General features: G+C 39.5%; 1 protein-coding gene across 1 annotated transcript; it reads right to left on the bottom strand.

The window, feature by feature from the left end:
* On the bottom strand, nucleotides 1–24,308 carry EIF3E (eukaryotic translation initiation factor 3 subunit E). The gene is made up of 13 exons (XM_081012706.1): nucleotides 24,150–24,308; nucleotides 18,010–18,124; nucleotides 16,597–16,714; nucleotides 14,269–14,311; nucleotides 13,186–13,290; nucleotides 10,502–10,627; nucleotides 8,707–8,831; nucleotides 6,550–6,676; nucleotides 5,924–6,025; nucleotides 5,283–5,392; nucleotides 2,306–2,408; nucleotides 757–891; nucleotides 1–159 (listed from the first exon to the last, which is right to left on the bottom strand). Exons 1-13 carry the CDS (start codon nucleotides 24,237–24,239, stop codon nucleotides 121–123), a joined length of 1,338 nt encoding a protein of 445 aa, XP_080868832.1. The 5' UTR covers nucleotides 24,240–24,308; the 3' UTR covers nucleotides 1–120.
* Nucleotides 24,309–25,288: the final 980 nt, after the last annotated feature.

Genomic DNA, 25,288 nt, shown 5'->3' with positions numbered 1-25,288 from the left:
TTAAAAGTAGCCAATTTTATTCAAATCAACATGTGCTGCAAAGTCCACATAATTGCCACCTCTTCAAAACAGTACGTAATTAAAGTTCTTATCAAGTTGTCTTTCTTCCCGAGAAGTGTTTCAGTAGAAGCCAGAGTCTTGAGTAGCCCAATTAGGTGCCTTTAAAAAGAAGAAGCAAATTTGAAAGTCAGGACACAAAGTGTTTGGCATTCAAAGCTAATAAAAACTAATTATTTGGAAAATATTTCTAAATCTGCTTTAGTCAGAGTAACACACGTTGCTGTGGATAACTTTAGCAGTGTATACATGAATCTACTTTCAAGAACTTTGGGGCACTAGACTTTCTTCTTTGTTGTGGTGTCCACCATGTGGAATGCTCCCCCAGAGACCAAGGGAGCAACAGCTGCAGGGGGTGTTTGTTGCCAATTGAAAACACCCCTCTTCATGCAGGCTTTCCATGACCCTTAATATTATTAATGCTGCTTTCTGTGATTTGTACTGATTATTGCTTCTACTGGATTTGTTACTCTCTCTCTCACTTTTTTTTTTTACTCTGAATCATTTTGGTATTTCTTTCCATAAATGAAAAGTGGTACAGTAGTCTTTTAATAAATAAATAAAATAAACCTATTCCATATTCCAACCCTAGAGACAAGCAAGTTATATTTAACCATCTCACTGTAATCCTTTATGAATTTCCATTTTGGAGATTTCTACTTAAATTAATAATATACTGGCAGGACAACATGGACTTACCTCAGCCCTACCGCCTAGGTTCAGTTTTTTCTCAATGTTCATAGCTAACATCTGACTCCGGAAAGACAAGCTTTTGGTCTTTTCAATCACTTGCTGATAAGGTGATACTGCATTGTTTCCCATAACAACATGGCCCTACAAAAAATATACACAAATATTGCCTCAAATGCTGAAAACAGGTTTTGTACGGGATACAAAATTTACAGGGTATTATTTGCCTTCCTTATGGAAGGAAACTTATGGGCATACACATTGATGGAGATTTTATTCCCTTCATATTTACGTCATTGATGAACAGGGTTGCCGTTAACTTTCTAATACTCTTGATGTTTAGCGAATGTTACAAAATCCATCTCACCCCATTCTATACTTGGTTAGCATACACAAGGCATATGTAAGTTTTCTAGTACTGTATTTATCCTTCAACAAATTTCTGATCTGCATCTCAACCCATCCCTAAATGTACCAATTAATTTGGGACAAGAGCTGAAAACAGGTGAACAAAAAGCACACTTTCTCCTGGGGATTTGGTCACCAAATCTCTGCTTAAATGCCGGGAGTCCTAACATGAGAATGTAGAGGGGTTGGGGGGTAGGAGGCGACAGTGAGACTAGGAACATGCTGAAAGTAATTATAAAGTACTTATCACATCCTTGATCTTCTATGCCCTCCCCCAGCTTCAAAACCCTGCCCCACTACATTATAAGCAAATTCAGATCAGACTAACAAGCTGAAACATAATGCGTCTACACAAAACAAAATAATAATAGAGGCAAATCAAATATGGCCAAAATAATCAAATCCATCAATCTGAGATTGTATCTAAAATGGCAACATCCATGCATAAGGCAGAAGTAGCAGCAGGCTTGGGGGGACTTATAGGTTGGCATAAGTCCAAAAACTTCAGGAAAAGCCCTGCAAAGGTGGTGGGGCAGGGTGGGAGAGAACACAAAGCAGCCCAATAAGAACTGAGCATGGTAGAGTTCATGAAATGCAGAGCCTGGCACCCTGAGCAGCATTTTGTTGCATGACTCAGGTATACATCTAAAATATTCATCTAAAGCCACCCATTCCATGCATCTTGGAGTGGTGTACTCTTGTTCCTCATTTAAAAAGTGCTAAAGGTCATTTTAGTATAAAATACTGAGCTGCAGGGCCATGGGGGAGGGGAGAAGATAGCAGGAGTCAGCAAAAAGCCCTTCAGTAAAATCCAGTTGGGCAACAACTGTATTAGGAACAACCAAAATGTCACAAAATAAGTGACCACATTTTCAAAAACATGGAACCCGTGGCCTTCCAAATAATGGAACTACCACTGCCATCATACTTGACCATTTGCCATGCTGGCAAATACTGAAGGGAGTTGCAACAGGTTCCCCATCCCTGGGCTAAATGTTACTCAATGCAGCAGCAGCAGCAGGGGGGAAAGCCAACAAAAATACAGAATTAGGCAGGATACTGTAGCCATGAGATCTTGCAGCTAGTAATGAGTTTTAAGAGTTCCCCTTAATAAATCAGATTATGCCGTGCAATGCAATGGGAAACCTACCAATTTTGAATCTATCTTGGCATCAAGCCTTGCGTTCCGAATTAAATTCACAATCCATCGCTCAGCTTCTTCAGGGGTCATATTTAACTTATCTGCCAACATACTGAAGAAGAAGAAAAAATACACTTAATAAAGTTTGAAACATTAGAGAACATGCTAAATAATTGTAAATAATATGCCTGATGATTCCAGCATCTTTGCAAATTTTGCAGTGTTTTAGCCTGTTTTAAACACTGGTATTCTAACAGCTGACAGCAACAAGAGAGGGATACATAGAAAAGCGAAAACACCTTTTTGAACCACAGAATATTCTAGGTTAAAATTCATCCTAACACATATAAAGGCCCTTTAAATTTAGCATCAGGGAGACAACTGGCCGACTGTTTACAATTCATAAAGTTTGATCCACTGTGGACTCATCTGCCCATTTACACTACAAAAGAAAAACAAAACAACCGAGAGGTATTCATAGAAATAAGCTGATGTTATTGTGTGAAACACTTCACTGTCCATCTGATTCATGTTGAGAGCAGCTAATAACACAACCCTTTAGAAATGAGAGAGATTCATAGATCATTTCATGTACACTGTTTAAAAACCATGTTACACTAGTCACAATAGTTTAAATTTATGAAGGAGAAGGCCAATTATAATGGGCCAGAAATTAGAAGGAATTAGATTTGGTTAGGTAAGTAGCTAATCATTAGGACAGCAACACACACTATAAAAGGACTCTCTACACTACTTTTCATTTGCTAAATGTCTGCCTGCTTTTTGACAAAGTAAACCATTGCAGGGATGGGTTTCATGTTAATTCAATTAGTAATAAAGCACTGGGCAGATGGCATTTCTATGTGTTGCCTCAGAACACTTGTTCCCAATATCTGAGAGTCAGACATAGGTTTGTAACAATATGATCGCTCTTTCAAGGAGGTCACTTTATGTCCAATGTTTTCTCAGTTTCTTATTCTTTACAAGAGCCAGCCCAGATCTGCTGCTTTGTCAACAGACACTCTGCAGATGGCATTTCCTGTGGCTTTCTAATAAGTTTTGGGCTCTCTCCTTTTTGGTGCTTCATTTCCTTGAGAATTATAAACTTGAAAATTCCCCTAGCTGCTGGACTTCAGAAATGCTCACTGTTTTTAACCTGAAACCTGGCCAACATGCTACACTGGAACCTCTGTTTTAATCATTCCCTAATGCAATCTCTGTCTACATTCTACTGAAGTTTAGTTACTTTGCCTTCTGGCTGCCTGTGTTAAGACAACATACTTTTAAGTTATTAAATTTGCAGGATTATTCTCTCAGCCGTGGAACTTCAACTACCCAGTAATTTGTTAAAAGTGTTTCCCCCTCCTCAGGTTAAAATCCTACACATGAGACATCTTGCTTCAAACTAATGGTGGTTGTGCATTGGCCAGTGAGCTCACACAGTATCACTGAAAGGGCAGGACTGCCCTCACATCTTTCTACTTGCCCCTTCAGATGTTCAAATTTGTTGTCTAAAGAATAATATGAAAGACCATATGGAAACAGTAACTCTGAAACCAGATTAGGCATATTTATTTACGAATTTTTATCCTGGTCCCTAATACTGAGGTTCCAAACTGAACTGCTAATCAGTTTTAATTATTTTATCTCATTTTAGAAAAATATCTCATACTCCCTCAATAGTTATTCAGAAAACAGTTTTAAATATATTGACTGAGCTATTTATTTTTAGGTGTGGGGTTGCATGAAAATTAAGGTTTGATCTGTGTCTCTTTGGTTTGAGGTGCTGTACTGTTGTTGAAAACAAATTGTACCATCCATTGGGTTACAATGACTAATCAAGCAAGAAGACTCAGTCAAACGCACTTCCTCCCTGAACTGCATTGATTTATTCATATTTCTTCCCCAACAGTCATGTCTATATACACTTAATAGCTTCAATCACTGCTCTTGTCTGAAGCCAGGAACTTAGTGCAGAGGAACTGCACTTTTAAGTTTGATCCTAACAGGTCAGCATGATGTGGCAATTTTGAGAGAAGATCTGAAATTCACATGTCCAGCCTCTCACACACTGGCCGACTATAATGGTGAAGATGAAAGAGAAAACTTTCAGGATGTATGGTTTATGACTTCTGCAATAAAGCTCTGAAATATTTAGTAGAAGGCACCACACCTAACGAGACATGGGAATCTCTGCTCTCCCTTCCTGGTCAGGGCCACTTATATGTGCCTACTGACACAAACAAGCACACACATGCAAGTTAAGATGAGCAGATAGTACTTTCAAAAGTTTTGTCGGAATGATACCCTTTGGGATCATAATGGCACAGAACAAGATTTTCTTTCCATTAATTTTTCAGAACATTGAAGGCACTTAACAAATCTCCAACATCTAAAGTAATTTTAACTCACTGCTCCTGTAGGTAGCCCACGGTGATGTCAAACTTTCTGTGTTATTTTTAAAGGTATAATCAGTTGTTTCTGAAATATACTGCTTGTATATTTGATGGGTGGGCTGGTTTCTTTGCTGAATTTTAGATCTGACAGTAGTTCTTATGGTTCCCATATGTTGTTTCAGATTACATCAATGTTTAAGGTGTCATGCAACTCTTCTTATCTAAAATGTTATTGTTGTATCTTTGTGGCATTTCTAGGATACAAACCACTGAGATTTCTTTGAAATATGAAGTAGTATACAAATTATTCAAATAAATAAAACAAGGACCTGCAACTGCACAACTTCAAGGCCCTTTATCCCTTCAGCTGCTCCCTATGGGCTAGAGGGAAGAACCCAGACCCCTGGATGAAAGCTAGTTACAGGGCGCCATCACCCCTGGTTTAGTACGATGGCTGAATGTTGCCATACTGTTAGTTCTTTTTAGCTTACAATTCAACCACTATTGAAGCAACTTCATGACATTATCCGTTAAGTACAATGTGTTACCAAACTAAGAGAGTTTTCCTACTGAGCTTTTAGTTTTCTTACTTTATGCTGATGCACTGATGGATGCGGCAGAAAGTCTCAAATATAAAGAGACGAGCATTCTCAATGAAGTCTTCCAGACATGCCACCAAGAAGAAATCATTCACAAGAACCTGCAAGAAGCCATACAGGAATTAAAAGGGTGAGAAAAACGCCAAAGCTCTGACAATCACTCAGTTACAAACGCCAAGCCCTTAAAAATATCCTGAAAGGAAAGGTAAAATTAGGACTGTGGATTCACAGTATGAAACATACATACCCTTACCTCAATTAACCCCTTGAATTCTCCCACAGACCACTGGGAGAAAGAAGTAAAAATACCCTTCAAAACACTGTACTGATGAGACTGAGGAAGTTTTCAGCTCACCTAGCCCCAGACAATCTAGTGTTAGGTTGCTGAGGTTGAAGATTAGATGAGCAGGATGCTAATCATGTAGCCCCAGATCTGAGCCATCTCAAGCTACTGTGTTACTGGTAGCAGCACATTTCCCCAATATTCCCAGCTCTCTCAAACATTAACTGACACTTTAAACAAGAGATTATGAATACATGGAGGTTTTTGTTTTGGGGCAATATAATGAATCCGTGGCCAACATATAGGCTCTTTGTTATTAACAAGTGTAATCTTTTAACAAAACTCTTACCGATTCACATTCTCTCAGCTTTTTCTGAGCTCCATCGAAGTCGAAGTTCACATACAAACACTCTACAAACTCTGTTATTGGGTCCTTATAGGTATAGGATTCCTGCATAGTGAAGAATAGTTGTGTGAGTAACTCCAAATTATACCCCCAAACATTTGTATCAAAAAATCACTTATCGCTGGAGTCCCCAACTTGGCACCAATGGGCACCACAGAACTCATCCCGAATTATTATAATAAGCTTCTTACAAGCTTTTGATGTTGCTACTAAAAACAAAGTTTCAACTTGGTATAGGTGCTTCCAGGTGCTTGTTAATTGAGCATTCATCCTGATTTGTTTGCAGAGAGATTAGATCCTATTGCGTCAAATCAAGTGCTATCCCATACTTTCCAGTGGATTTTCCCATTACTTCTTGTATCATAAAAAGTCTGATCTTTTGAGGAAGCAGTTTTGTTGTGCCAGACCTCCTAATCAGTGATAATTGCACAACATGAATTTGTTGGCATGTGACTGATCCCACCCCATAATAGCAACAGTCTGGTAAGGCGCACAGCCTCTGTTCAAATACAGTCATACTTAGGAAGTAGGCATTTTATAATTAGCAGTATGAGCAAAGTATGCCTTACCTGCTGAATAACCTTGACTAAGTCTTTCAGCACTTGCCTACGTTTCCGAACATCTTTGTTTGTTATTACTGCTGTAGTCAGATATCGAAGAATATGTGGGCACATTGTCTGAATTGCATTAAGATACCTGCACAAGCAGAATGTTTTGTAGAGTGAGAAGCAGAAATTTTGAAGGATAGCAGAATATAAGAAAACTCAGGTTCTCCACCTGCCAAAAAGTCAGAAGAGGAAAAAGCCTTGCCTACTGGAGCTCCAGCAGTTTTTATAGTAGTAGCAGTAGTAATTTATTACTTATACCACACCCATTTGGCCAGGTCTCCACAGCCACTCTGGGCAGTTTATGGGCCAACTCTGGGCCAACATAATATTAAAAACACAATAAAACATCAAACATTAAAAACTTCCCTAAACAGCTTTTGTTTTCCTCATCCCACAAAAAACAGGAAAAAGTAGGAAGCTGCCAGTGTCTCTTACAAGATCCTGTGCTCTGGCATTTGCCCATAAATGCTGATCCTTTTGTTTATATTTTTATCCTCACTGAGAAAGGCCTGTTTTTACATTAAGGGTGGCATTCAATTTAAGTTTTACTCCCAGTAGACCCAGCAAAATTAATGGACCAACTTAGTAATGTTCATTAATTTCAATGGTCCTGCCCTGAGTAAAACTAAGTTTAATATTGTCTCCCATCAGTTAGAATCAACTGATCACAGATCAAATCAAGCTCTCGTTGTAATATTTGAACCCTGAGGCAAGTTTACCAATCTAACCATCAGCAAATGTTTTTGAACTCTCTATAACAAGTAAGACTATTGAGCAGGAGTATACAATTTCAAGAACATCATAAATATTTTAAGTTTAAGCTAGACAGCAGAGTTGGTGGTAACATTTGGCTGCTTTTCAGTTTGTTGCAAATTCAGGACATTTCCTTAATGGGCATACTATGTTATTATGTTACTTAAAATTGGTTACTCTCATAAAACGTTATCAATTTCAAAGAGATTGTACTGTATGCTAAATGCTATAGGAATGTTTTTAGCTACTTTTACTTGTTGTTTTTTCATGTTTTGTTTCTGTTGCCATTCCTCCACCCTAGGCTGCACTGGAAGGAAGGCAGAATGTAAATCAAAATCATCATCTCAAACCAAATTGTGAGATGGTAAATGATAGACAAAATATACACTAAATTCCACACAAATTTAACCTCCTAAATTGTAATGTGGTGTTGCACAAAATATGAATTCTATGGCATTAGGCAAAAACAGTATTCCAGAACAAATCAGGATTGACTGAATATGGAAAATGGGTGCAAACTTAAGTGGAAACAGTTGCCATCATAATAAGAGTGCAATAAAATTATTCGGAGTAGAGGTTGTCCGGGACAGTTCAGTCGAGATTAATTCACGCGTACTATTTGTCTATAATGCATATAATGGCTACAACAGATGAATCATATGTCCTTGAAAAACACTAGAAGATGGCAATGAATCAGTGCATTACCTCATGCAACACTGACATCACCACCCAACTACACTGAAATAGACTGTACTCTTAAAATTCATTGTGGCAACTTTAAATGTAATACAATATCAGAGACATCATGCCAAGATGAAGTTACCTATGAAATAATGCCTCTTCCAAGTTTATGGTAGTTGCCACTAAAAGGATTGTACCTGTAATATTCATCCCTTCAGTATTTGATGCATCATAGTACAGCAGAAACCTTTAAACTTGGCACATCAAGTATCAAATTGCTAATCACATAGCTAAGTTTCTACGGTAATGTAACATGAAGCACTTTCTATTAGTACCTTTCATTTTTGTCAAGAGTTATACTTAACTTCATAAATGTAATCAAATTTCTATTCAACTCCTTAGATTTAAGAGTTTACTTCTGTTTCCTAAATGTCTGGGCTTCACATGCTTCCAGCCAGATTCTATGCATGTTTATGTAGACATACCAATTTTTAAAAGTGTAATAGTATATGGAGCTATACTGTAGCCTCAAAACTGTGGAAAGGATACAACACTACATTTCAATTCAAAGGCATAGAACAACCTTCTAAAGTATGTAGGAATGTTTAACATCATCAGGGCAGAAAACTGGATTACTACATTCTTACACATCCCCTTTATTTTTGTAGGTATATATCAACTCACTGGGGCTGATAGAGAAAAAGATCAATTATGTTATCTCTGCCTTTAGGATGGTTGAAGAAAACGAAGAGAGACCAGTGAATGAGCCATGTTCTCTGCTGAAGAGACTGGAGAGGAGAGCTGACGGACTGAAAAAATAGAAAGGTATTTTACTGAAAAGTTTACATTTACAGTATTTTAGTTCTTGGATCCTAAGTAAACTTAAGTTTACAGGAGGGACATTTCCCCCCCCCCACAGCAAAATGCCCATTTTCCAGGATAGTCTCCACCCCTGTGAATTCAGAGGTAGCAGTGGCTACAGGGGGTGGAAGGGACAGAAAACTCTCATGTAATTTTTAGTATTAATAATAATAATAATAATAATTTATTTAATAATAATTTATTTGTACCCCGCCCATCTGGGTCTCCCCAGCCACTCTGGGTGGCTTCCAACAAAATATTAAAAATACAATATACATCAAACATTAAAAACTTCAGTTATCCAGGCATAATGGTTTTTAATTTCTCCCTTCTAGCCCATTTTAACCCAAGATTTCTGAACAATCTGAATTTGACTCAATGGGCGTGCCAAAAGAAACTAGCCATATAAATTGCCACTTAGCTCTGGTGAGCAGTACATTGGTTATAAATTGTGTTGGGCTGCCCTGGGAGAAATAAAGCAACTAACTGATGATGATGATGATGATGATGATAGTTGAGTGGCAAAACTCATCAGTTATTTCCCCCACTGCCACAGCACTGAGCACAATTTCCTGGCTTTGGAAAGGCAGAAAGCCAATTCTATGTATTCTGGCCTCCAATTGTTAGTAGGCTAGACAACAGAGTCCCAAGTACAGGTCCTGTGTACTACCATACCAACCAGGAAAAATCATTCAACATAGTGCCCAGCCAGTACCGTAACTCTGCATACTACTGCCTCCTCTGCCTGCAAGCAATAGCAAGGAGTTGCTGCAAAACTGCAGAGGCACAGCTCACGATGCCACCCCAGGAGAGGTGGGACCCACTCCCTCTGCCATCACAACAGCTTCCTGACATTACACAGTTGACAAAAGTCAGAGGCAGCATGAGTTCTGAAATGCTATAGTGGAACGGTATAGTTGAACAACATGTTTTGCATGCAAAAGATCCCAGATTCAATCCTTAACGTCTTCAGGTCAGCCTGGTAAAGGTGCCTGTCTTAAACCCTTCAGAGCCTCTACCACTTACAAGTAGGCAACCTTTAGTTCTAGTAACCCATGGTAATACAGTGGTACCTCGGGTTACATACGCTTCAGGTTACAGACTCCTCTAATCCAGAAATAGTACCTCAGGTTAAGAACTTTGCTTCAGGATGAGAACAGAAATCATGCTCCAGTGGCGCGGTGGCAGCAGGAGGCCCCATTAGCTAAAGTGGTGCTTCAGGTTAAGAACAGTTTCAGGTTAAGAACGGACCTCCGGAACGAATTAAGTACTTAACCCGAGGTACCACTGTATGAGAACAGAAATATGCCCTAAAAAACACTCTTTCTACACAGATTTTAAACTTTTATTGTATCTTGCCACTTGCTACTCCCCTTCTGAAAGCCAGATTCCCATTTCTTTTAAGCAGTAGGGAATCATCAACAAATCAGTTGATTTAGCTGACTTCCCAGGCACACCATGAAAAAGTTGCCTAAAAAGAAAGACTCCAAGAGCACTGCTAACCATAACTATTTTGAGCAAAATGTGAAGTGATATTAAATATTTGCCAACATCCACCAGCTGCAATTCCTCTTCCCACACCAGCTATCTGTCAATATGTAAATAAAAATAAACTCACATTATTGTCAATTGTCTCTTTCAATCTTGTAAGGTCCTCCATGGCAGCATCCCAGTTCTGCATCAGAATTTCAGATGCCAGCTTTCCCCAGAGTGAACTCAAAGCATTTCTATCTGTTGATGGAACCTGTTTTAAATAAGTGAATCCAATTACAATAACCACAATAATTTAATACTTCTCTAGGTCAAACATTTTGATTAGAGACTTGCTGGCACCAGTAGAGAGAGAATATGCCACTGACATGCCTGTTCCACAATTTTGGGAGAATGAGCTGTGTTTCATTTAGCAAATCAGTTTTGATTTTCTAGGAAACAATCAGCAGCACTAGGCATTTCCAAGGAGATTCAGCTGGAGATTTTAAAAACCAGGAAAGCCTGGAGAATTGGCAGCCACAGCTTCTGCACAGAACTTTCAATACAAGCAATAAGGATTCCTTTGTCAACAATACTTCAGGGTAGTTTGGGGTTTCACGCACTAATTTAAAAGGGTTTAAAGCTTAACTAATAAAACCACCAGCTCTACAGAAAACCTCTGCTAATCAGAATGAGGAAAACCTATAGCAGACTACTATAGTCTAGAGTAATGGCTTGTACAGACTGCTTAACAGGGATGGCTATGGGGGTGTCATGACCCTTTCTGTAATTTCAGCTTAAGATATCATTATATAATAGAGAACTCGTAGAATTACAATATGCACCCTTACAGCTGAGCATGGGTTGTTGCAAAACATTTATTCTTTCTTACTATTTATAAGACACCCTGTAACACAAGTCCACATTTGTGGCAAAAGAAAAAAATACTGTACTGAATTTCAAGTTAGGGTCAATCAGCTTTAGCTGACACAGGGCCAAACTGCAAGTCATTCAGAGAACAACACTCTTGCCTCAAATCCATTACAATGGTACTTTCATAGAATGTGTTTCTCAAAAATCTCACTTAAACAAATTTCTTCTCAAAGAAGAAGAAGAAGAGTTTGGATTTGATATCCCGCCTTTCACTCCCCTTCAGGAGTCTCAAAGCGGCTAACATTCTCCTTTCCCTTCCTCCCCCACAACAAACACTCTGTGAGGTGAGTGGGGCTGAGAGACTTCAAAGAAGTGTGACTGGCCCACAAGTAAACTAGCTTCTCTTAAAACAGTAACAGTTGCATATTTAACCATTATTTTAAAACCTACAGAATATAACTGAAATTCTGAAAGACTGAAGAGAAAATACCTAAGAAATTCTTATTTAAAAAAGAAAGAAAAGTTGGATCAAGCACTGAACATTGCCAGGTCTCCAGAAAGATCTATCCACCTAAACTGTATTTCCTCTGCCCTTGAAGTTTCTGAAATTTGAGCATTAACTACTGCCTCATCAGCTAGTTGTCGCTGTGCCTTGAATGCTACCTCATTATCATTATACTTCCATCCCAGTAACAAGCTTTGTCATTTAACTGAAAGCTGTGCTCAGAAAGATCAGAGAGACTAAATTTGTTGGGGATATCAAATAATGTCATTCATACACACTCCAGAACCCTCAAATAATATTAGAACCATACGTATTTTCATCCCCCCCTAGCTGAGGGTGGGGAAAGACGATGACATTACTTTGCTCAAGTTCGGGGCACAAGGTCATACATGCCATTTTTTACTCAGCTCTGCACAACTTCAGTTGGCACTGCCTAGTAACCTATTTTCAGGTAAGGCTATATTAGAATAGACTAGCTTCAATATGTCAGTCTACCCAACCATTAATTTCCATTTCTAAACAGAATTAAACATTCATTCAACCAGCCACAAAAAGTTCACGGCCCTAGATTTTCTCTTAATTTATCACCACACAAAATGACATGAATAATCAACTCTTCATGTTGTTCTAAGTTGCTGCATTTGTTAACTATTGGTATAAGCCCTTTCCAAAATACAAGACAACTACTCAAACTCTTTCATGATATTAAAAGGAAAGACTGACAAAATTCTCAAAAGCAACCACTAAATTCAGCATTACCAGCTAATTCCTTCACTTTAGTTGTGCCTCAGCACTTTTCTGTTTCTGTAATTAATTTAGAAATTAAATGTTCTGCTATGTATTTTATGTTTTTATTTATTTTCCTATATTTAAGCCCTGTTGCCAGCCCAAATGATACCTCAAAGCAGCTTATACAATACATACAGCAATAAAATCACAATGAAATAAAACAGTATTAAAACAGTGAAGCAATAAGCTACAGTCATAAAAAATAAATCATCCCCATCTGCATACATATTCATCAAGTACAATAGGTAAAATAAGAATCTGCAACAGCTTTGTGGCTAGATCTCACTGGCTGGACTGGTGTGGTATTTGAAAGCCAAGTCAGCATCTAACTTTTCATGTTGCAGTTACAAAGACAGGACTCAAGTGAGGTAAAGACTAAGTTAATTGCAGCAGTGCCATTCTAAGAAATAGTTTTGTTTCTCTTTAGGCAGGTACACTGTTTGAATACAGCTGAGTTGAAAGAATAAGATTTCCAACTTGCTCTCAAAAATCACACACACACAGACACACAAAAGGAACAGTGATTTTGCCAATAATTTAGAGGTTTTGCTAGAAAGTGTCTACCATGAAAGGAGGAAAAAGCAAACTCATATGGATGTCCATTTTGGGGCCCACAAACTTTTTAAAAATATAATCTTAAATTATTTATATATAGAAAAACTTACCAATACTCTAAAGAAGTACAGGTATTCTGCTGCTCCTGAATAGTTGCCACATTCATACTGAAATTTTGCATACCTGTAGAGTGTATCTAGATACTCTTGCCTAAACTGCAAGACAAACAGAACAAATATCAAAAATGTTTCAAGAAATTGCTTTGGAGGTAGTTCAGTCTTGTCTAAATATGCAGCGGAATAATGTAGAGGCAAAGTTCTGAGGGCACAAAATTATTGATGGTAGGGGCTCATGAATTCTCCCCAAGTGCAAAGCCACCATAGCAGGGAGCATGGTAGAATAGAACCTATTTCTCAAATATACTAGAACTGTTTTTGTTTAACTTGCAGGAAGTCTGTTACATTGCAGAAACATTCAAAAAGTTATACTTCAACCACAACAATGAAGCCCTCATTCTGTGCATGCTTAGACAATGCTGAAATGGACAAAATCTAATTAAGACTTGACTTTGTGAAAAGGTAGAATGAGATTTTCTCAGACTTGCCATTAGTAATGTCAGCCAGCACTGATAACCAGGTGACTAGATTGTGACTCAGAGGCCTCAATTTCCCCTTTTAAAAATTCACTTGCCATGCCCAGTTCAGTGCTGACTGAATTCTCATCACTTATCTAGCCAGTAGATGTCAAAACCTTTAGTTGTATTTGCCAGAGGGCTTTCCAGCTTGCATGCCTTTTGAACCAATCAATACACAGGGTTGTATCTAACTAAGACATACTCAGAGTAACTCCTTTGATTTCAATACCCAAATAGAATGGTTAACTTATGGCCAATGGAATTACTCTGCTCCCACTAAACAGACATCTCTCTCCACCTCACAGCTCACACTGTGAGACTAAGCATTAAAATAGCTGCTCACCATAAGTTTAGAACCATTGCATAAAAGAGGTATATGATTTTAATATTTAACTGTGCTTTTATAACCCACCCTGGGACCACTCAGTATAGAAGGCAGGCTACATATACATACATCACAGAAGGACACAATCAATCACATGACCAGTTCTCACATCTGAAGTCCATTTATTTTGCATCATGCATACTTAATTTTACAGATTTAATAATTGATACCTACACCATGTTTGTCAGCCAAGTAGTCAAATAGCATCCGACCATCCCTGTAATAAAGAAGAGTTCACTGTAGTGCTATAAATCACACAAAAACATTACAGAGAGAAACATTTCTGTTCACTGAAAGCAAATTCATTTTTCTACATTTCATATATGTACAAGTGAATTAGTTTTCACTCAAGGCCAACTCTTACATTGCTGCAGCATGCATTTTTGCACGCCACCGGCTGGGTATTATTTAACTTTCAATAATATGGGCACAGGGTCCAATAACCCTCCTCTTGTTTTATGGAGAGTGTTAAGGGCAATATCTCTCTGCCTTAGACAGCATCCTATTATGTCCCGTCACTTGTAATCCTTTTTCCTCTGCAGTAGAAATCAGCACCTGTCACCTCTGAACCAAATACAGCCTTTTAGGGGATAGTACCTAGCTCTGCAATCCCCAAACCAGATGCTTTAAAAAAGGGTATGGAAATAGTGGCAGATGCAGCAGCGGCACTTTCTATCAGGTTACCTCACAGACATGAAATAGAGACATCACCATCATCATATGTACCCCACCCATCTGAGTGGGTTGCCCCAGCTGGGTTGCTTTTAACATAATATACAAAACAACAGAACGTAATAATAGTTAATAATTTTTCTTTTCACTGATTACGACCTCCATTCTGGCTTTTAAAAGGTAGAAGGGGACTTAAAGCACAATCCCAATGATATCTACTCAGTAATAAGTCCAACTGAATTTGATTAAGCTTACTCCCACATAAACAGGATTAAGGCTAGGTACATCGATGGAAGATTGGGAAAAATGATGGAAAACTGAAATAAAATTTACTGCGTGTGCGGCAATTAAAGAAAATTATGTGAAAATGATGTATAGATGGTACCTAACTCCAGTGAGATTAGCAAAAATGTATAAAAATAAAGAAAGTAAGTGTTGGAAATGTAAATCAACAAAAGGGACATTTTTTTCATATGTGGTGGGATTGCAAAATTGTTAAGTACTTGGAAATGATTTATAATAAATTGAAGATGTTTAAAATAACATTTGTTAAAAAAACCAGAAGCTTTCCTACTAGGTATTACAGGAGTGGATATGCCAAGACCGCAAAAAGACTTACAGTCATACCTCATGTTACGTCCGCTTCATGTTACATCCCATGGCGAAACGGAAGTACCAGAAAGGGTTACTTCTGGGTTTCGCCACTCACGCATGCACAGAAGCACAAAATGACATCATGTGCATGCACAGAGGCGGCAAATCGCAACCCGCACATGCGCAGACGTGCCGCTGCGGGTTGCATTCTTGTCATGTTGCGAAAGGGCCTCCAGAACGGATACCGTTAGCAACCAGAGGTACCACTATATTATTGCACAACATTGGAAAGAAGTAGGTGTCCCAGCTAAAGAAGACTGGCAAGTGAAGTTAATGGAATATGCAAAATTGACTTTGAAATTAAAAGGAAGAGATGAAAAGGAATTTAAAGAAGATTGGGAGGACTTTATTGCATATATAGAGAAGTAATGTACACAGGTTAATACGTTAGCAGGATTTTAAAAAGACTTGGACAATAAGTAATTTTAATGATTTTATCATTTAAAATGGAAATGCGGTATGATGATAAACAATGGAACCAGGGAAGGAAATGGGGGAAGTCAACTCTACTTTTTTCTATGTTTGAATATGCATTGTTGCTTTTTTTTTTTTTTTTGGAAAATTAATAAAATAATATTTTTTTTTAAAAAAGTAAAGGTAAATCTTAGATCCTAAGGCAATGGGATACAATTGTCGAAATATCCGAGTTACCCTGTGCAACCTTTCCCAAATGTTTCTGGCTGCAACTCCGAAGAGCCCCAGCTAACATAGCTGTGGTGGGCCTGATGAGAACCTGATGAGTCCAAAACATGTGGAGAGCACTTGATTGCTCTAGTCTAGAGAATGAGACATGATTAGCTAAATGGAGGTTTAAAGACTCAATTTCCCATGTGGAATACATGTCAATCTCTCTCATCTGAAAGAACTTTCAAGTTAAGAATATCAAAAATGTTTGAATTAGGTTTCACAAATTAAAATCAACAGAACATCAGGGGCACATAGGCAGAACTATTTCCATTTCTAATCTAGACGATAAACCATCCTAGTGCTACATAAGCTACAAGCCTACGTACACTTACAAGGTATTTACAACTGGGAGACTTACTTCTGAGTAGGCATGCATAGGATTGCACTGAGGTTCACGCAATTAGAAGATCAAACTTGAAAAATTATCCAATTACACTCAAGTAGCAATTCTGCAAACTTTTGCAGGAATGCAACATCCAAAAGCATTACCTAGTAGACTGCATTTGCCGTGTAGTTTCTGGGTCTTCAAACATTTTGACAATAGGTTCAGTTTCTGCCTGAAGTTGTTTTAGCTGTGCAACAACTGTGGTTCTCTTTTCACGCAAAGCTGATGAGAAAAACAGAAAAACTAAGTTAAGTCATCTATACAAAAAGTTCTGTCAGCAATAGTCAATCAAGCAAGATAATACTGTGTACCCTAGAATTCTCAAATTTTATTCACCTAGGTTCTAATCAGTTAGACACAATTATTAGTTCAATAAAATCTTTTGTTTAAATGTGTCTTGCTCTGTATCTCAGCAGAGTAGCCCACAAGATTCAAGAAAGCGATCTAAACACCCATTCTGAATGCAATGGGGAAAAGTGAAGTTTTCAAATGGGCTCAGACAAAGCAAGCAACAGCCTGAATAAATCAAAAGTACTACTTGCTTACCAAACTTTTAGAATATTTATGGTGTCCATGTTTTTGAAGGGGCAAAAAAGCTTGAATATAGCAGTTTAGATGTATGAACACTTGACTCCAGCTCCACAATACTAATAAATATTTTAGGCCATAAACATTTTATTGAAGAGTTTGGATATAAACTTAATCTGTGCATTGAGAAAATGAATGTGAACAGATTTAAGTGGGAACATTTTAGACCAGAAAAAGTGTGACAAAATCCCTCAGTGACAGATAGATCCAGGCAAATACAAGAGACATTTTCCAGGGAGTCCCAATATTCCACCAATGTGCATCAAGGCTCACCTCCTACCCCACTGCATAAAGAATGACTTGCCTGATAAGGAAGGATCCAATATAGATGAGCTATACCCTGTTTTAGGGAAATCTTGTCATTAAAAGAAATATGGAAGTAGAGAAGAGCCATCTGGTTAACACCGATTCTTTGTAATATTTACATAATTCTAACTGAAGGCATGTCAACTTTGACAAGTGGGGAAAGGAGTGGGTCCTTTCTCATTCCCTACTCTTCTTATTCTCTCCACCCTTCCATTCATCACTGAGGTCACTGCCTCTACCACAACAAGAGACAGGCCAGAACTGTTTTTTCAATGTGGCCCTTCCCCACGCCCCCAAAGCAGACATAGGCTCTAGGCCTTGAGAATAGACAAATGCATCTCCCTTTGTCTTTTGTCTTAGAATCTGTGTTGGGGTGGGAAGAGGCATGCAAACCAGTTCCGACAGTGGGACTCAGAAGCCAAAACATTAAAATATATGAATAGAACTGAAAAAGAACTTTGGTAGAACAAAATGACATTATTTTTTAAACAAACAATTTGGATTTAGTCAACATTAAAGATCAGTACATGATAGTAACTTAAAGTCGTGGGCTTTATTATTTTTAAGGCACGAGGGTTGACTGTAGATCCTGTCACAGTTTTATTTGTAAGTAGATAGCTTACCATGAGGAATATCATCAGAATAAAGGTTTTTGTAGACATCCATAGCAAAGTCCACCATATTGGTGTCACTAAGCAGATCCAGTTTTCCTTGAAGTAGTTCCTTTTCATTGTATATCTGAAAGAAATAAAATAGTAATGGTTTTAAATATTACCTATTACTTTCTATTTAATTTAAAGTGTGTGTTTAAACATTTAGATGTCACCCTTTAGTTTGCACAATTACCAAGGTAGCTCACAATCAAAGTACTGAGTACAATGAAGTCAAAAGAACAAACAGAGCTCTATAATTAGACCCTGCCAATAGTAAAAATATTTAGTTCAGACCTTACCCTGCTGCCACTTGAAACTTACTTATAGCCCTTCAAGATAACAAGGTGAACGAATTCATACAGACTTTGAGAAGTATATTATTGATGGCACAAGGGGAATTTAAGAGAAATGAGATCATGCTCCAATGTTATTGGCTTATAGATTGTATGGTATATATTTCCAATCCTAACCAATCAAACTGACTGAACAAGGGTATTTGAGATCCAACAGACACCACCTGCCCTGTGGGGAGGAAGTAGAGACTGAGGGAGGGAGGTGAAGACAACATTAGACCTTTATCCAGCCAGAATGTGCCCTTGTCACCTGGCCAATTTTACATGTTAAATCATTTCAGTCCTTTAAAATTCTAAACTGCCTTGGCAGAAAGACGATATATTAATGTAATGAATAAATTATTTGCTTCAAGTACCCCAAGAAAGGTTTTATCCAAAACTCAATAGTTTTTCAAGAATGATTTCTTCTACTATTTTTCCATTCAACAGACATTCCTGAAATGCCAACTAAATACTTTTAGAATGTATTGATTCTAATAATAACAGGTGTCAGTTTATTCAAAACAAGGCAGGCACAAAGTGCATCAACAGAGTTATATTTTACTGGAACAACTTGTATTCAACAAATAACTTGCAGGTATTCAAGCTAAACTAAATATAAGTACACCCTTTCTCCAAGTCAGTCAAATAAAGGACACTATTATCCAAATGTCCTTATACAGCTCTGTTCCAAATGCCTTGATACAACTCTTCTACCTTTGCATTTAATCAGCACATAGACAAATCAATATTAAAAAGTACTTGATGTCATCTACTGTTCACATGGGAAAATGGAAAAGTTTTTCATTCCAACTACAATTGTCATCATAATCGTCTTCTCCGAACTGAAGGCTCAGAATGAGACCGTGCGGGAGGCATGTTCGCAACCCACAGTGCTGCGTCTGCGCACATGCATGATGTGATCCGGTGCTTCTGCGCATGTGCAAAGTGCGATTTAGTATTTCTGTGAATGCGCTGAAACCCGGAAGTAACCAGTTCTGGTACTTCCTGGTTTCGGCACGTCCGAAACCCAAAAACGCAGCGATCGCAACCCGAGGTATGACTGTACTAGTCACATATTGCAGAATGTTGGGGGGTGAGGGGTGCTAGGACTGAAAGAAGGTCTCAAGATGGATAAAAATCAATGGGTTTTTCTTTAAAAAAATGATTTTTTATTTAAATCGATTTTTTTAAATTTAAATTTGATTTTTAAAATAAAATGCTTCTGGAGGAAAAAGCTTTCTAAAGATAGTTTTCTATTTAAGTTACATTATAGTTTCATTATAGATGAAAGGCTATTCATCAGGAAATAAGGATTTGTTTTAAGTTTTTCATGTGTGCTAAAACTCAGTCTGTTTTTTTTTTAAACCGTTTAACCACATCAGTTAACAAACATGGATACATATGCTATAATGTTATTGTTTTAGTTAAATTGTTTAAGTTGTTATTAAGGAAATGATTATTTTTCTCCTTCCAATAAAGTACAGCAGAAAAGTTGTCCAAATATAAACAGTTAACTTATTAAACCTCACAATAATTTCATAATTATCTGCCTTTGTATTTCTAACAGTATAACCAAATCAGTAATTTTTTATATGAGTGTAAAAACTACTCTGAAAATTTATTATTCCAAAAATGAAACCTTCATCTGGTTGTAAATACTAAGATTATACCAGCAAAAATGAGTCTTTCTGTAAAAAAATGATTTAAATCAAGTCCACCCTGGAAGGTCTCCAAATGTGTTTAGAGTAAAGGCAGAAATCAAACTGGAAACTTAGCTGTTTCCTAACTAACATGCCACAGCAGATCTTGTGGGCTGCGTCAAGTATTGTGGTATTTCAGGAGGAGATGCTAGTCCAGTTCCATTGGAGGAGCACTCAGGCAAACTATTGACTTGAAACACACCGGGCCATAATGCACTTCATTACTTTCAGAGTACTCTCCAAATCATGAAAAGTAAAGCTAGCACTTTACATATATATAGCCTTTCAAGCATTCAAAAGCACTTCATGTACACTAACTGGTTGTAATCCTTGCAATAACCAAGTGCGACAAATTATTTATACTTCTTACACACCACCATTCCTCCTGCTCACAGGTGGCTAACAGCTCATAAAATGATACATAGATACAGAAGCCCAAAATGAAATTACAACTAATATATACAAATTTAAAAAACAGCAGCAGCAAACAATATACTTTCTCAGCAACAGTGTGCAATTAACTAACAAATGCCAGGCAAAATAAGGTTATAAGGTGGCACCTAAATGCCATTTATTCAGGGGACAATATTATGTCCATCAGAAGGAAGTTCCATAAACAAGGAACTGTCACAGAGAAGGTCCTGGCTTGTGCCACCACCCCAGAATTCTCACTCATCAGCGGCAACATCAACTCTGCAGAGCTTAACAAACATGTCGGGCCATATTCAGGGGGGCACCTTTTCAACTATTTGGATTCTAGGTTGTATTTGGTGTTAGACATCAGTACAAATACTTTGGATTTGGCTTGGTGCCTAACATATAGTATGTACAAAGTTCTCAGAAAAGGAGTGATATGTTTCCCCCTCACTGTCCAAGACAGCAAACTAGTGGCAGCAGTCTGCACTTGCATGAAGACTCCACATTTTCTTCAAGGGCAGCCCCCTGTGGAGGGTGCTGCAAAAATCCAGGCTATTTTAATTCAGGAATGGTCAAAGCTGACAAACCAACCAAATATGGGCTTAAACATTCCTTGACACTGAGGCCACCTTGGCCTCCAAAAATACCTTCAAATCAAGGGGTACTCTCAAGTTATACACTTACTCCTTCATGATGAGTGCTACTCTATCCAGAACAGACCATCTCCCTAATTTCTAGACCAGGGAACCACTGAACTGCAGTACCCCCATCCTATTAGGATTGTTTGTTTACTGGCTTTCATCCAGCCCATCACTGCCTCCAGATATTGGTCCAGCACATGTGCAACCTCTTCTCATTCAGATAAAATGAAGAGAAGATTCAGGTGCCATCTGCATATTGAGGGCACTGCACTTGAAATCTCTGGATGACTCCTGCCTGCTGTTTAAATAACATGTAAGACAAGATGAATCCCTACAGGAACCCATATAAATGCCATGGGGTCAAGAAGCAGTCCTACAGGGATGAATGGAACCACTGCAACACAGTGTCTCTCCAAGAAAATACTATGGTCAATGGTATCAAACACTGCTGAGAGGATGGGCAGAATCAACAGGGAAACACTCCCCTCTCTCCCAAGAAGTGTAATGAACCAGGCTTTTTCAATGTTCTACCAGGCTTGAAGCACAAATGAAGTGAGTCTAGATAACCTGCTTCTTCCAGACACATCTGCTAGCCACCACACTTCTCAATCACCCTGCCCAAAAAACATATGCAACTAGGCAGCAGTTATCTAAACCGTCAGGGTCCAGGTCCTCATTTTATTATTCCTCCATATTCCAGATGGGGGTTTGAGAGAGAGTGGCATGGATCGGACAGTTAAAAATAAACTATGGTTTACCAAGGAGCGGCAAGCTGCTGCACCCTGCTAGAAAGTGCACACCACACTCCTCCCTCCCTTCTGCTATTGCTGAGCTAGGAACAAAACAAACCTGAGACTAGTTTCCTGTTGCCTAGAGAGGAAGAAACTATGAATACTGGTTCACATGCAACAGGAAGTCAGCCTTTGGTTTGTCTTCTCCCTGGCACAGCAACGTCAGGAATTGGGGCTTCCAAGCATGTTGTTCTCATGTTAAACCAAAGTTTATTTTTAACTATGGTTTAATGTGACATCCCTAAGAGGAGTTCGTGACAGAGGAGATTTGAACCAATGATTTTGATTTGTAGCCCTAGCCTCTTATTTTATTTAACAAAATGTACATACTACCTCATCAACAAACCTCTAAGTGGTTTACAAAAATGATATAAAACACCAATAAAATGAAACCTTAAAAACAAGTAAACACAGACTATAAAAATATAGATAATTAGCCTCAACTAAACAAAAAAGTATTTAGCCAAGTTTTTGAAAACAATACCACAAAGCCATCTGCCTAATATATGGCACCACATTACAGGATTGATTCCATGCAACGATAGAATGAATGTTATGGGGCACTTATAAAAGTGTCAGATCAAAGCAGTTGGATAATTTGATCTTTCAAGCCAACTGACTCCAAGCTGTGAAGGACTTTTATGTATGAACATTTTGAATTTGCTCTGAAAACTCAGAAAAGAGCGTAATATGCTGAAAGACAATCACTCCTGTCAACTATCATGCAGCAGCCTTCAGTACTAACTGCAGTTTATAGATCAAGCACAAGGGAAGCCCCACATAAGTGTTTTGCAGTAATCTTGACCAATGCCTACTGTACTCAGACTATCCCAGCCCAAATCACTACATCTGTTGTGCTAGACAAAGCTGATAAAATGCACTCCTAACTACCCAAGCTACCTGGGCTTCCAGTGACTGGAACTAGAAGCACCCCCACACTGTACACCTGCTCCTTCAGGGGAAAGGCAACAGGGCATGCAATTGACCAATTTCTCTTGACACAGGAGCCGCTCGTTCACAGCACCTGCTACAGGGATTCAAGCTCCATATATTTTTTCTCTCTTCCCATCACCTGTCCAGGTCCCACACAGCCTTTCCTGATTCAGATGTTATGAAAAATACGAGTTGTGTTATATCAGCATATTGAAGGCATCTTGCACCAAATGCCCTGCTCCCAACAGCTTCATATAGATATTAAATATTACCGAGAATACAATGTACAGCTACCAGGGAACCAAGAATCACACTCCCAACAATACTTTGGGACCAGAACCACTGCAAAGCAGAACCCCTTGTTCCCAATACCACAGTCCAAGAGGACTGATGGTACCAAAAGCTACAGGGAAATCAAAAAGGCAGAAGGACTTCCCCTGCCTCACTCTTAGTTAAAGTTAATGCTTCAGGACAACCAAGGCCCACAGTCTGATCTGAACCAAGACTGCAATATGGCTAATGATCCAAGTCATCCAAAATGCCATGACCGTCTCCACTCCCTGCCCCTAGAAAGGGGATAATTGTGACTGGACTCTCATCCACATTAATAAATGCGTTCATCTTTAAGGCATCAGGTACCTTGCTTAATTTAAGTAGAATGGGAATCTGGGAGGAAGTGACTTCTACACGTATGTTTGTGTGTACACGCGCCTGTCTGTCTTGCAATACACGGGGGGGGGGGCTGTAGTGTGCGCATGCCCTTGCTTAGGAGCTTCACCCCAGCATTCAATCTCTCTTCGTAAGGCAGCCTAGTACGCACGATGGATGCTCCCCAATTTTCAAGCGCATCTGGCATGGCCTTCCTAGGCGCGCTTCCGCAGAAGTCGCATGTATTCAAGGGGCACGTGAAGAAGAAAAGGCTTCGATGCCAAAACGGAAGAGCAGTTGGGTTTGGGTTAGAATGAGAGAGAAGGGTCGTGCACTCTGCACATGCACAGAGAGCCCTTCTTGTTCTGTAGCCAAGCCTGCGCGTCCTTCCCTTCCTTCAGTCAAAGGGCTTTTATTTTGTTTTATTTGTTTTATTTGAACCCCGCTCTCCCTTGGCTCAGCGCCCTTCCGCCGAAGAAGCTGTTCTGACCGGGCGAGCCGCGGAAACCCGACCAGCGCGGAGAGGCCTCCTGGGCCTCGACCTGGCCTGAGGCCGGCAAAGGGAAGCGACGGAGGCTCCCGGAGACGCTGCCCGGCTCAGCCCCTCACGGGCCCCAGTATCCCCGCGACTCGAGGGAAGCTCACCTCTTTGACGGAGAGGAACTCGAGGAGCGGGAACACCAAGTGCCGGTCCAAGAAGTGCGCGATGCGCGTCGTCAAGTCGTACTCCGCCATCTTGGGCTCCAGGCCGCGAGGGAAAGGCGGGGCTTAGGAGCGCGGCGTCAGGCAAGCCGCTCCTAAGTGCGCACGCGCGGCCCGACTCGAGCCCGCCCTTCCGTACCCGCCGCTCCCTGGCTGAGTCAGGGGTGTATGAGCGTCGCGCCGCGGGGCAACTCCTTCTGCGCACGCGCAAGATGAATTCCTGTTCCCCCACCCCCGTTTTCCAACGTACGTCATACTTTTCCTCCTCCCCTCCCAGACCTGGCTCCGCCTCTTCCCTCGGCTGCCTCTAAGAAGGGCATCGGCGATGAGCGGAGCGTGCGCATGCGCGCCGCCGAGCACATGGACCCAGACGTTCGGCTCATTTATGCGCAGGCGCAAACGAGTTTTGTTGGGATTCGGGGGATGTTGATGCTGATGATTTTGAGTCGTCCGAGTGGCGAGTCCCATCTCACCCGCCGACAATTTCCAGAGGGAGAGAGAATCCTCCAAGTCTGTTGCAGCGGAAGCAGCAGGCATCTTAAATCCATTACTATATAAGCTTTCAGTCTTATGCTGTAATATATGTCCCTGACTCTTATGGTGCTACAGAACCTCTTTTGTTGTTCCACGAACAGCCAGTCGAAAAAAAGATGCATGCATGTGTTCTGATATATTCAGCTGTACTTACTGAATGCTAACTGCACCACAGGCAATGAAATGCAAAGAGGTGGTTGTCTTTGTATCTCAATTTCACTTTACAGAAGCACACGGTGCTCATTTAGTACCTTGAATTTATTCTTTTGTGCCTACTGACTGATCAGGAAACTTATTTTCTGGGTTAGTTTTTTCATGCTCTAGGTCAGGAGTAAAAGAACTGGATCTGTCTGGAGGCCTGGATCTTTACCTCCCCCAGCAACCCCAAAGAAACCACGCCAAGTGGCCAAACCTGAGGTCATTATTACATTAGATGATGACTTCGCAGGAGCTTTCGCCAGTGCCCATCGGCTGGGAGAGAACTTCCTTTAAGGGTGGTGTCATCAGTTGATGAGTGCTGATAGATGCTCTGTGCTCTCAGCACCAGT

This window comes from Podarcis pityusensis (genome assembly GCF_964106645.2).
Source record: "Podarcis pityusensis genome assembly, chromosome: 7".
In the NCBI taxonomy this organism is placed as follows: domain Eukaryota; kingdom Metazoa; phylum Chordata; class Lepidosauria; order Squamata; family Lacertidae; genus Podarcis; species Podarcis pityusensis.
Note: the sequence above shows the minus strand (reverse complement) of the source record. Positions and strands in the feature narration are given on the sequence as shown.